The 13,138-nt window shown below is 46.3% G+C and overlaps 6 protein-coding genes across 6 annotated transcripts; 5 read left to right on the top strand and 1 right to left on the bottom strand.

The window, feature by feature from the left end:
- Nucleotides 1-74: 74 nt before the first annotated feature.
- PGRI_074820 (aspartic endopeptidase) lies at nt 75-1,931 on the bottom strand (the record flags this gene model as incomplete). Its single annotated transcript, XM_040795196.1, has 1 exon — nt 75-1,931. The coding sequence occupies one exon, from the start codon at nt 1,929-1,931 to the stop codon at nt 75-77; it is 1,857 nt and encodes a 618-aa protein (XP_040652873.1).
- A 1,184-nt stretch (nt 1,932-3,115) lies between these two features.
- On the top strand, nt 3,116-3,708 carry cyp1 (putative peptidyl prolyl cis-trans isomerase (CypC); the record flags this gene model as incomplete). The annotated part of the gene is made up of 3 exons (XM_040795195.1): nt 3,116-3,148; nt 3,199-3,240; nt 3,295-3,708. 3 exons carry the CDS (start codon nt 3,116-3,118, stop codon nt 3,706-3,708), a joined length of 489 nt encoding a protein of 162 aa, XP_040652872.1.
- A 1,830-nt stretch (nt 3,709-5,538) lies between these two features.
- On the top strand, nt 5,539-7,391 carry PGRI_074800 (putative Rab geranylgeranyl transferase escort protein; the record flags this gene model as incomplete). Its single annotated transcript, XM_040795194.1, has 4 exons — nt 5,539-5,612; nt 5,662-5,793; nt 5,848-6,860; nt 7,051-7,391. 4 exons carry the CDS (start codon nt 5,539-5,541, stop codon nt 7,389-7,391), a joined length of 1,560 nt encoding a protein of 519 aa, XP_040652871.1.
- Nucleotides 7,392-7,820: 429 nt separating this feature from the next.
- PGRI_074790 (seipin co-factor family protein) lies at nt 7,821-8,513 on the top strand (the record flags this gene model as incomplete). The annotated part of the gene is made up of 1 exon (XM_040795193.1): nt 7,821-8,513. One exon carries the CDS (start codon nt 7,821-7,823, stop codon nt 8,511-8,513), a length of 693 nt encoding a protein of 230 aa, XP_040652870.1.
- Nucleotides 8,514-9,627: 1,114 nt separating this feature from the next.
- On the top strand, nt 9,628-10,494 carry PGRI_074780 (uncharacterized protein; the record flags this gene model as incomplete). Its single annotated transcript, XM_040795192.1, has 1 exon — nt 9,628-10,494. The coding sequence occupies one exon, from the start codon at nt 9,628-9,630 to the stop codon at nt 10,492-10,494; it is 867 nt and encodes a 288-aa protein (XP_040652869.1).
- A 427-nt stretch (nt 10,495-10,921) lies between these two features.
- PGRI_074770 (RTA1 domain-containing protein) lies at nt 10,922-11,874 on the top strand (the record flags this gene model as incomplete). The annotated part of the gene is made up of 2 exons (XM_040795191.1): nt 10,922-11,108; nt 11,168-11,874. The coding sequence occupies 2 exons, from the start codon at nt 10,922-10,924 to the stop codon at nt 11,872-11,874; spliced, it is 894 nt and encodes a 297-aa protein (XP_040652868.1).
- Between the last annotated feature and the right edge of the window lie 1,264 nt (nt 11,875-13,138).

Raw genomic sequence — 13,138 nt, 5'->3', positions numbered from 1 at the left:
CGGTGGCTGACATGTTGGCAATCCTTAAATTTATCTATTTTAGCTAATACATTCGCTTTGTGAGACTCAATTGATCACATCGCTGATTTTTTATTCATCATGCTGCGACGCCTTCTCTTCAACGGCGGTTCGTTGTCTCCGCTGACATCCCTGGAAATAGACACCTCTCCGTCCTCTTCCGTTGTCGGCAAACTAGCCTGGGGTTCACGTTTGGACCTGCGAGGAATTGACACGGAGAAGGAGATCAGGTCTGAACTGTCACGATCCTTCTTGCCCTTCTTCTTCTCAGCATCACGCCCGCCTTCTTCGGATGATTTCGTTTTGGATTTTGAGTCATCGATTTTCTTTTCTTCGAGTTTCTTGGCCGGCGTTGTGTTCTTGTCGGTTGATGCACGCATAAAATCACCGGAGAAGACGCGCATAAAGAGACTCTTCTGCTCTTGAGAAGGTTTGTCCTCCGTTTTATCTTCTTTCTTTTCTTCTTCGATTTCCACCTCCTCGGCATCAGAGAAGGCCCACATTGTGTCAATCTCACCTCGAATAAGCGCGGTGCCCCAAAGCGATGTCAAAACGCCCGGTACTAGATAGAGAAGAGCTGGCTGGGCATGATTCGAATATTGCATGGCAAGGAGGGTGGTGACCATCCCAACAACATAGCCGAATAAACTAGCCTTGAAGTAAGTCTTTGGGAACTGCCGGGCATCGTGGTAGGGAGGTTGAAGTTCCGGCTGGAGTGGCTTGACTGATGGTGCCCAGAACCGCTCTCCCCAAGCGCCGGTTGCCGACTGATACTCAGGCTTGAGAGTTACCTGGTCTGACCCTTCCATACGTGGCGTTTGGGCGCCCTTCCGCTGATAATAGAGGAATAGATCGAAGCGAAGGGCCAGCCCAACCATCATTCCCGGAATGACAATGTCGCCCAGTCCAAGCATGGCCAATGGCATGGCGCCAGGGGCATCACGAGAGGTGGGCGGGCGAGGAAACAGGAGTTTGATTGGTACGTCCAACTTTGTTGCAACAGTTACCATCAACGGTGTAAAGAAGACAAAGTAGATATCATAGAAAAATAAGGATCCCATAATGAGGGTTCCTGTCCAGAACGTGGAGGGAGACATGAATTGCAGGGTGCCATAGCAGAAGCAGAAGCCGAGGAAATTGGTCAACCACCATGGGTTTGCCACGAATGCAAAGTACCCTACAGCAGATAATGCTAAGATTCCGCTGATGATATCAAGGAGGCCAACAAGGCATTTGAAGTCAAATAAGCCACATATATGCGCCCGCACTTTGAGGCGCTGGTAGAAAACATTTCGGTACGTCCAAAGTAGCCCCAGTACCATATCTGGGAGTGACAGCCGGCCCAAAATCCCAGGAAGAGGTGAATGCCGGATGGATTGTGTCTTGGCTAGATGGTTCTCGGATATGAAATGGCGTTCGGACTGCTTCGCTTTCCACAATTGTCCACTTTGACGATAATATCTAGGGAACACAAATGAACGAATCATCAACAGCACATCCTTCACGAATGCAAAAGCAAAGAAGAGTCCCATTTGAGAGAAGTAGAAGCTAAGGATCTTGTTCAAGATGGCTGGATCTTCCAGCCATTTGATCACCAAGTATAACCCACCGAGGGTGAGCCCCGCAGTCAATGGAAAGATCAGGGCATCTGATGGCTCAAGCCCTTCCATCTTCTGCAAAGGGCCATGTCCCTCTTCGTCATCCGTGTCATATTCATCTTTATCCTTGCCGGCTTTTTTCTTCGGAGCTTTGGCGGCGGAGGAAGGTCTTGTCAAAGATGCATGTGCACCGATCCAAATTGGAAAAAGTGCAGAAACAATTATGTGTCCGTAAGTTGGAAGAAGTGGCCTCAAACGGTCGAAGTGGTAGAGGGCTTGTCCAAGAAGCTCCGCGACAGGGCTGACATCGGTCATGGCGAACAAGAAATTATCGACCGTAAGCACGAGGCAAATGTCAGTGAATTAAGGCCAATATACAAAAAGAATGGATTAGACCATGATGGCCACAAGGGTTGGTCGTGTTGGAGATTCTTTGAGGTAGCTTGTTGACCTTCCGGGGCCATTTGCACGGAGGGGCTTAATTAGTGACCACTGCATAATTTAACTCACCGCTTTCTGCTCACTTTATACCTTATTTCTTCACATCTAGCTATTCATCTCATTCTTATTTCAAGATTCCAAGTCTCTATAGGTCTAAGGATAAAAATGCACAAGCTCAATTGACAATTAATGAATAAAAAAGCAAGATTGTTAAGACTGAATCATTGATACTCAATTGAAAAAGCATCTATACTTTCAATGTTCCCTCTTTGTCATTTGTCGGTTGCCAAATTCACTGTGAAGATTCCCAGCACTCCAGACACTCTGAATAGCCCTTTCCCAGATAGCCAACACTATATCTACTAGATTTTGCCTGCTCGGTCTCGCCTTAGAACGGCAAACCCACCTTCCATATCCTGTAAAGGCATTATCACCCACTCCATATATAGTAGGATTTTACTGTAAAACTATAAGTGCTAGTCCAAGGGAGATAAACAAAAAAAAAGTGATCTATAGGGAATGAAATGAGAAAAGTGGGTGGTGGGAGGCCACCCATTGTGACAAGGACAGTTGCTTTGCTTCATCTACACAAGCCTGATGGCTTTTGATTTCCTTGGATCTGACATACAAGCTGCAACACATATACTGTATATGGTACTCAAATAGTCTACTATATAATCTTGGCCTTCTGTTAGTACTAGATGTAGTAAGTTCCAAGACCAAGATTATGTACACATACATACTTGCTTCTACAAAACCTACATCTGTATGAAATATATTTGTTTCAATTTTTGTGTCTCACCGTATCGTCCTATGGCGCGTCACATTTTAGTTAACTGCGACATTGACAATTCAAGTACAACATAAGTTGTAGTTTAGATCATTGAGCCATATAGATAGGGCGGTACTGGTTTTCTGCCGGACAAATTAGCCCAATGGGAATTGAGACTCGCGTGGTCGCTGCACTGCTCCGTAAAGTTGGGTGATCCCGCTTCTCACAAACTCTCAGCTCTGGGTTTTAGCTCTGCTATTTACGATTCTACACTCACATCTTCATCATGACTACCGAAGTGGCTTTCGACACGACTATGGTAACTAGCACTTTGTTGTTCTCTCAAGACTACTTACTAATTAACCGCAGGGCTCCTTCTCCGTGGAGCTCTACAATACCCATGCGCCCAAGGTATGAGCCTTTCGCAGACCTTCTAGGGAATTCTTGCTAATGTATTACTCTTAGACATGCAAGAATTTTGCAACCCTCGCCGAGCGCGGCTACTACAACAATGTCATATTCCATCGCATCATTCCTGACTTCATGGTCCAAACTGGCGATCCCACTGGCACCGGTCGAGGAGGTAGTTCCATCTACGGCGAAAAATTCGAGGACGAGATTCGTGGAGAGCTGAAACACACCGGCGCTGGAATTCTGAGTATGGCGAACAGTGGGCCTAATACCAATGGTAGTCAGTTTTTCATCACTCTTGCGCCAACACCATGGCTGGACGGAAACCACACGATTTTTGGCCGAGTGAAAAGTGGCATGAGAGTGATCCAGCGCATGGGGCTGGTCAAGACCGGTGTGGATGATAAGCCAGTGGACGAGCTGAAGATCATTCGGGCTCGGGTGGTTGAAGCAGGTACACAGGAGTGAGAGTCGCGTGGTGCGGCTTATTCCATCATGTTACGGTGGAGGGTCATGCATATCAAGCCACCTTTCCCAGACAAGAAAAGGTGCTGCCCAATTTGGAGAGTTTATATTCCATCTGCGATACGGGTTGCAGGGACAACAACCTTCGGCGCGCCCGGACCAAGTCATCCTAGGGCAGCATTGCCTCGCTGTTGTCTCTAGGTGCTCTTTTCAAGCCTCCTGGACTTTACAAACTACAATATGAGAGTGGCACAGCAAGGTACCATTCTAATAATGAGATTATGGATGTATCACTACAAAACGAACCGCTTCCATCAAATGAACCATCAAGAGCAGCAGATACAGAGTGACAAGAAATCTTATCTACCACTCCCAAACGCGAAGTCCAGTGAAGGACCGCGTCAACGAAGACCAGGCTACAATCGTATAGTAACCCGTTCTGTGCAGAACACGGGGAGTGGTATGGAGAAAGAAAAGGGTTCCGCCGAAATTTCAGTTCATATAGCGGTGCAGCCTAACCTCTTTGGGAACTGCTGAGTAATACTTGGCCTTAGGCATGACTATGCGCCTGAGGCAGAGAGGCTCTAACTTTATACATAGTTATTCTTGACATCGATTAGATCTAGCGTTAATAACTACGTAGAAAACCAAAAGGAATGGCAAAAAGTGGTGTTGTACATACGCGCGGGCGGTTTCAAACAAACATCTGAGCGCAATTATCTCCCATGAGACGTTCCTTGGCTCTATCTAGCCAACCATTTTCCATATTCTTTCTCTGATTTTGTTTAAGTTTTGAGAGGCTACTCAAGTGATCCTTACGCCATCCAAACTCTCCGCTTGTGATGTGATCCTAGCGGGTTGTAGACTTGTTCTTGCAACAGGAATCTATCGTTCCTCCAAAATGACGGATCTGCAGCAAAATAAGTGCCCGAGCTTGCGGTACTGTATACAGCGCATGGAGGGCAAGCAGTGCCCCAAAGAGTATCCAAATAGAGCAGTCTGGGAGACAGAATATGCGAGAGAATATAGTCGAAAACACAAAATGGTGAACAATGCTCGTTATGAAATCGAAGAAGGCATCTGCACCTCCATACTCTTTAGGGTTGAGCTTCCCGTCCGGGCCTTTGGGAGAGTCGTATTTCTGGCCGGGGGGAGTTAGATCATGGCTTCGGTGAGGGCTGTAAACGGACTGTGTCAATGGATAGGAGGTTCAATGATCATTGTCGATGTTTCTGTTTCATTTTCATGAATGCTTATTGTGGTTTTTTCTTGAAAAATGTGAAGCTGTGTAAAGATGCGAGGATACGATAGAAGCAGAAGAGAGAGCCCAAGCTCACAAGGCTGTAGAGAAGGAAGCCCACAAAAGTAATTTCTGAGGTATATATTATCCATTAGAGGTAAGTAGCTACCCTGCTACCTTCCAAGGTCGGAGACAAGCTGGTGAGTACAGTACTGTAATATTAGAATTTCTACACGTTTAATGCAATTGAAGACACATTCTGAGTTCATTTAACCAAGAAACAATATTCCTTCATAAAATGTTCTTAAAGGTCGATTATTTCTGTTGTCAGGGCTGTTAACTGGAGTGGGGACCTCGTGACCGCCTTCACGCGTACTTCCCGCGTTTTTCTCCAATTTTTTCTTTTCTTCTTCTTCTTTCTCCCAACCTGAAGTTTATGGGATTTCCAGCATCGAAGCTTGTGGAAATACCAGGAATGCTTTGGTTGCATCAGATATCCAATTCCACAACCTCATGAGAGCTTGAGCTGCTAGATTTGGCTATAATACTCAGACTTACCTGCAGCTAGGACTCTGTTCCTGAACCCCCACATCATGGAAACTTTGTCAGACACGACGTGGGATGTGATCATTAATGGGACTGGGATTTCTCAGTCCCTTCTGGCACTGTGAGTGACTCTCTTAGGGCGGTTGTGAGTAGCACTCACACTCCCAAAGGGCCCTCTCACGATCTGGAAAGAAGGTTCTTCACATCGACCCAAACCAGTATTATGGTGGTTCAGATGCAGCCTTCAGTCTTGATGAGGCCCAGGAGTGGGCAGAGAAGGTCAATAAAGGTGAATTGCTCTTGTGTGTGGCTGGTTGGTTCATGGCTAATATTATGTTGTGAACAGACGAACATAGATCAACGTTCAAAGATGCCTCGATCTTCAAACCTGAAGTGTCTCCATCATCTGAGGAGACGGGCATTTCCCCCAAACTTGCATCTAGCCGTGCTTACACTTTGTCCCTCTCCCCATATTTCCTATATGCCCGTTCTCAACTAATGTCAGCCCTTGTCACTTCGAAAGTCTTTCGACAGCTGGAGTTTATGGCTGTTGGAAGCTGGTGGATTTACGTACCTGAACAGCCGGATTCTAAAAATGGCGAGCTCGGTGCGGAAAAGATTTTCTACCGCGTGCCTGGCAACCGGGAGGATGTGTTCGCTGCAACTCATATCAGCATGAAGTCCAAGAGAACCCTCATGCGATTGTTGCGTCATATCACTAAGCCCAATGAGGATGACGCTTCAATTGAAGATGAGGATATGTCAATGCCCCTGAACGATTACTTGGCTTCCAAATTCAGCGTTCCAGAGGAACTTCACAATCCTCTGCTATCGCTGTCCCTGTCACAGCTTTCTCAGCAAGATACTTCCGCCAGCTATGCTCTACCTAGGGTTCAAAGACATCTGTCATCCATTGGCCATCTTGGCCCTGGGTTTGGTGCTGTGATTCCTAAGTATGGCGGTGGAGCTGAAATACTGCAAGCCGCCTGCCGCGCATCCGCTGTGGGAGGGGGTGTATATGCCCTGGATACGCGGATTTCTGATTGTTTATGGCGTAACAGCTCTGAACATTCCGAATATCCCTTCCTGCTGAAACTGAATGAAGGGCCTGTTCAGGGAAAATATTTTTTTAACTCGAATTTGGATACTTCTCCCAAAGAGAATTTGACTCCCTTGGTCGAGGTCGCCCGCTCGATCAGTGTTGTGTCAGCTACTTTCCCATCTCTTTTCCCTGCTACAGTTGAAGGTGCTCCTGTGCCCGCAACCGCAGTTCTCATGTTCCCAGGGGACACATTGGGCAGCCCCCAATCCCCACCAGTCTATCTCCAGGTCCATTCAAGCGACACTGGCGAGTGTCCACCACAGCAGAGTAAGCCATCCCCTATACAATCCTGCCTATTATATTCTCCCCCACCGCTCGCATGATGATTTTTTATAAAAAACTTATCTACATTGCCTGAACTTGCTATGTTGAAAACTTTTTCACCTGATCACGAGCACTCTCAAAATTTGATTCGTCAAACAATATTGTCGTTCATGTGGCTAATTGATTGTCACAGGTGTCATTTATTGCAGTGTGGCACTAGCTGGACCAGAAGGTCAAGCGCTTATCGAGTCCGCTGTCGATAGACTAATTCGGGCAGAAGGTCTCCCGGCCACCGTTCTGTGGTCCTTGCGATACACCCATCGTGGACCTCTTAGCAATGGTGCGCCCCAGCGTTTTATTGTTGAAGACGAAGTTTCTCACTGCTACAATTTCCCCCCATCGAGCCTTGACTTGGCATTCGAAGACGACACCCTCGACCTTGTAAAAGAGGCTTGGAAGAAAGTCGTAGGAGATGAAGTTGATGATGCCGATTTCATGATGTTTGATGATCGCGATGGCACCTCTGACCAATGATTCGTAGCATAGCGTTCTTTTCGATTAGACCTTTACCCATATTTCCCCCCAGAAATAGTTAATGAGATGATTCTATCTATGTATTCAAGCAGTATCATTATCTAAACCAGGTATCTAAATTTCTTCTGTACCGATGTTTAAAGCTTAGATTGTTTAGCCTTGGAATGATATTCCATTAAACGCATTAAGCAGAGCAGTTGTACAACTGCAAAATGTCCAAGTGTAGCGTGGGTAATATAGTGACGCAGAATTAATATCAACCCAAACCAGTTGGTAGAACGCCCCTGACGTCATGTTATCTGATTCCCAGGTTGATATACAACATTGGATATCCCGAATATCAATTCCTTAGATTTTAATCTTTATTAAAACTTTACCATCTCTCCTTCTATTTTACACATTGGCTGTACGAACCTACCAGCCTTCACAATGCCCCTGGATAATCTCACTAGCGGGGCCACTGGGCAAATTCCTGTTGACAAAGTCCAATCAACAAGCGGAGCGGTCAAGAAAAGTACATCAAAAGCGCCCAAGAAGCTAAACCGAACGACAAAGGACCTGGCCGACCCTGCCCTGCCAGGTCAGTTTCCTTCAGACGATGCTCCCCCCAAAGGCCAAGGCATCGACAACAACCTCTCATTTTCATCGATATGGTCCACCATCAAAGCATGGTTCGCTACGCTATTTCCTCAAGCCTTTGATTACTTCGAATCCTGCATTCAGAGATTCGTCGCCTGGTTGCTTCCTCCGCCTCGTCAAGCTGCGATGTATGAAGCTGCATTGAAGCGTCCTGCCGCATCAACCTTGATCGTTTGTCAAATGATTTGCTGTGGAGTTCCTTTACTGGTATTCCTGGCTGGCGTGTTCGTCTTTGCTGCGGTGTCGATATTGCTCTGGGCTGTTCTATCGTTGCTCATTCTTGGCCCCGTATTGTTGGTCACAAGTATGATGGGCATGTCTCTGTGGGGTTGGGGTTGGATTCTCTATGGTTTGGTCAAGTGGGCTGATCAGAAATTCTTGGGTGGTTTGATTGCACGTTACTGGCTTCCTCAGACACAATCGGAGTCCACTGATGGGGAGGGTCAGCCCGAGGAGGAGAAAAAGGAAAAGAAGGATGAGTAATGTTGCATATGCACTGGAGTTGAGAGGACGTGAGATTCTGTACATACACACTTTCTGAATTATATAGCACAAGATATTTGGATACCCGTACTTACTAAGTGTTCCGAATCTTCTTAACCTTTTGACAGATATCTGCCTGTATGACAATGTAAGGTATGGATCATATGCATATTTAGGCCACTAAATGTACACAACTGTGGGTATCTAAAACCCATGCGAGTATTCGTTACTTTATCACTCATGGAGCTGATGCCGAATTAGGAAATAACTGCGTATTCGCAACCCCCCACATCTAATTTTAGTATCCAACAATCTATCAAGATTGTAAGAACAAGACCCCCAAAGGGACTTATTGCTCCTTTAATAGGCTCTACGCACCTATTTTCAACCTTCGGTCTAAATTCAGGGTCTTGTCCAACGCCGCTGAAAGCGAATACGACTCCGCTCTACTGTGCCCCTTCCGCTAGTTTATGGATATTGATCTCTCTGACGCAAAGCCCACTAGGGCACGGCGGACGCATCGGAAGTCGCGCCTTGGCTGTGCAAATTGCAAAAGGCGTCGTATTAAGGTAAGTCTCTTGAGTCCCGCTATTACCTGCTGTTATATTTGCCCACATCTTTCGCATTTGAGTATTTATTTGATACTACTTTGTGCTTTCCCACAACTTGGAATCCCCCATATTAGCCGCTTTCTCTGTATTCTGAGCTCATTGGCACTATGTTGAAAATACTGCGTTATTTATTCTGTTTCTCTCAACGACGGTACATTGAGCTACCGGAAACTAACTCGTTCCAGTGCGACGAGAAAAGACCAGGCTGCTCCAACTGTTCAAGTCATTTGATCGAATGCGCATATAACTCTACTGTAGAGTCACCCGGATCGCAATCCCCAAGCTTTCTACAAGCACCCACTGAGCGGCCATGTCCAAGGCGATACCAACCTCATCGCTATGCGACAGGAGGACTCAAACAGACTTTCAAGATATCCGGTCAACCATCAAAATTGACCGAATCAACTGGAACCCAATGCGATAGTACCTCGGGTCTGTTTAGCACCATCACCGTGGCCGACTTACAACTTTTTCACCATTACACCATCGACACATACCAGAGCATGACGGCTGGCGCAGATCTCAGTAATCTGTGGCAAAAGCACCTCGTGCACTGGGGAATTCAGTTTCCACCCATTCTACACCTCATTCTCGCTTTATCTGCCCTCCATCTCGCCTACAAACAGCCAGACCTCCGAGAGCAATACATCCAACAAGCCGACAATCATTTCAGCTTCGGAACGCGATCAATTACAAGAGTGCTTTCTGAGCTGAACACCGACAACTGCCAAAAAATTTACATGTCCGCGGTAATGATATGTTTCATCTATTTCGGCAGAGGCCCGCGACCAGGACAATACCTTATCTTCAGCGACAGCGGACCCGCCGAATGGCTGGTTCTTATGCGTGGAGTGCGATTAATTGTTTTATCTCATCATGCTGAGGTCTTCAGTGGGCTTCTCCAGCCAGGGCCCAATGACTGGAGTCATACCCTAACGGCTGAGATGCGACGTGAATTGCATGAACACACCGTCCAAACGGAAGCAGTTCGGCGGCTCGTTCAGAGGGATATAGCCGATGGTGAAGCTCGTGGCAGATACTTGGCTGTCATTGAAGATCTCTTGGAAATCATGCGCGAGGTTTACGAGAGACGATCTGCTGGTTCTTCTGGTGTGGAATTGATGGATCTTTTGATAGGATGGCTTTATCGTCTCCCCCAGGAGATAATTGGCTCTATAGAGCAGAAGGAGCCACATGCCCTTGTTATACTGGCACATTGGGCCGTGCTTCTGAAATACATGGGCTCAGCGTGGTTCATGGACGGCTGGGCTGAACATGTGCTATCGGGAATCTCTACATATTTGCACGAGTCCTTCCACCCGTGGATTAAGTGGCCATTAGAGAAAGTGTATCCAGCTCAGGTTTCATAATTATACTCCAGGGCTATTGAATCCAAATCTACCCATTCGGAATTTCTTCAAGTGTTGGAAACCTTGGAATCAAAGCTTACATGTCGATCAACCCTGAATTTACTAAGAACCTCGGCACGCCCGAAGTTTTTGAACAACCCGACTAGGCTACCAAGAAAACAAGGGAATCTACTAAAACAATTGGATGAGTCCGTAGGAATGCGCGACCTTTGGAAACGAAGAAGGCCCACTCGTCTCCACTAGCCAAGCGTATTCGTTCCCAAATCTCCTAATCAGGTAACTGTATAGATCCCATGGATCGTCAAGAAGCAGAGTGCCTAAATTTGTTTCAAAAATAGATATATCATCTTATAAAGACTTGGCAACTCCTCAGCTTGTATCTCGAAAATATATCAAATAAGGAAGTATCGACTTCTGCACCTTCACAATGGATATCGACTTCCATCCCGGTGTCAATGGCTCCAAGCCTTATGTCGTCTTCTACCCATATACCCCCTCCGACACAGCAGGCTATGCATTCGTGGCCTTGTTCGGCATCGCGACAATTGTACATCTCATCTTGATGTTTCCATATCGCGCAGCATATTTCATTCCTCTCGTCCTGGGAGGTGTTTGTATATATCCCCCTTCCTCCAAGTAGTAATTCGAACTCAACTAACACGATCTTAACCAGGTGAATCATTCGGATACTACGGTAGAGCATGGTCCCATAAAGACAGGACAGAAATCGGCTCATGGGCCCTCCAAGAAATGCTCATCCTTTGCGCTCCGCCTCTCATCGCCGCAACAGTCTACATGGTCCTCGGTCGAGTCATCCGCTCCTTCGGCGCCGAACATCTAGCCAGCATGACTCCCAAAAAGATCACGGTCATCTTTGTATTGAACGATGTGCTCACTTTCTGCACACAACTAGGTGGCGCTGGTGTCCAAGTCACCGGAGACGCGAATGTCATGGCCATCGGCAAGAAAGTCGTCCTAGCAGGTCTGATTTTTTCACTGGTTGTGTTTGCCTTCTTCATTTGGATTGCAGCAACCTTGCATCGACGACTCCAGAAGACTCCTACCGATCTTTTGATCATGAACGAAATTCATTGGCGGCGGTATATGCTGGCTTTGTACGTTGCCTGCTCTGCGTTGATGCTTCGAAACCTTGTTCGGACTGTTCAGTTTGGAGCGGATAAGTCTTCGGACGTCAATCAAAAGGAGTGGTATATCTACGTTTTTGATGGCTTTCTTATGTTCTTTTCTATGCTTGTATTAGCTGTCTATCATCCTGGTCTTCTAATCAAAAAGGCTCGTCGGCTGAGGAAGGTTTCTGATTTTCACGAGCCTCTGACTAGTGAGAATAGGGTGCCAAGTATTGAGTTAACTCGGTATTAGCCACGGATTATGGATGCCTAGATAGGTGTGCTGGCTACTATCTTGATCGCAGTTTCAACTTTGATATTTCCTTTCTTCTCGTTGTAATTAGGCGATATAGGTGATGGCGCATGGGTTCCAAGGTTTTTTTCTTCGATTATTCATTTCTAATAGCTTGATATAGATGGTATCTTATCAAATATCTTTCCTACTTCAAAGAGTCATATATTACCTGTGCGGCCAGTAGAGATTACAGGGGCGAAGTGATACACAAATTATTGACTGGATTGAATGATAATAATGATACCTGCCAGAACTGCATTAAAATATCTGCTTGGACATTCCCTCGCTATTGATGAAGGCAGGACTACCTTGAATTCTGTGGTATAGCCCGTCTAGATTATGCTAGAAACGGTATTGAAGTGTTGAAACATACTTGTTTCGATAAACGCCCGTCATTTATGAAAGTGAAATAATTGGAGCGCTGAAATAACTTCAGGAATATACAGCATAGTCATCGCATCGGGTCGGCGAAAAGCAAACGAAGGCTCCTATCTAGCTCAACTGCTGTCTGCACATGATGGCCCTTAGACTACGTGGCTCTTTTGATGCCTGCCGTGTTGCTCTCTCTGTCTAAACCGGGATTGCCAGTGGAACCAACTTAACTGTGAAATTCCACCAGCGATCCATTTCGATACGGTACAGAATTCTCGGCTCTGGGGCCCAGTTTGTCTGTGGCCGAAGTCGAGTGTCCTTTGGTGGCTACCGGATCCCACACCATCTCTGCCGACCCCAGATGATGCTCATTATATGCTTACGGATGATCAACGGCTTCCCCCAAGAACATGACCTCGCTTCGGCCCAGACGGTCCGTGGCTGCAGACCTATCTGGTCAGAATCGTAAAGCCGATTCTCTTTACAGAGGCTTTGCTTCTTCTCTGTTGTCGGGACTATAGACATGTGAATAACTTCGATCGGTTCCGGCGCGAGCTGCTTGGGCTCATGGATGAAGAAAGCTCCGACGCGAATACTTATCTAAGAAAAAGACTATGTTCCAAGCTTCAAAAGTGCTGGAGCATTGTGAAAAATGGGACAGAAATCCAAATCGACGCGCAAATACGTCAACTTCGAGAAGAGTTGATCGAAACTCTTCTAGCCACGCCATACTACTATGGGTTTCGCACAAAGGATATGGGCGTGCGGCAAGGCTTGCGGTTTTCCTAACACGTTATATGCAGAGATTGATATCGACTCTTAGTCATTATATTTCAGCTCTTTGTCTGTA

The sequence above is a fragment of the Penicillium griseofulvum genome, assembly GCF_001561935.1.
Source record: "Penicillium griseofulvum strain PG3 chromosome Unknown contig_6, whole genome shotgun sequence".
Taxonomy (NCBI): Eukaryota; Fungi; Ascomycota; class Eurotiomycetes; order Eurotiales; family Aspergillaceae; genus Penicillium; species Penicillium griseofulvum.
This window is presented reverse-complemented; position numbering and strand designations above follow the sequence as displayed.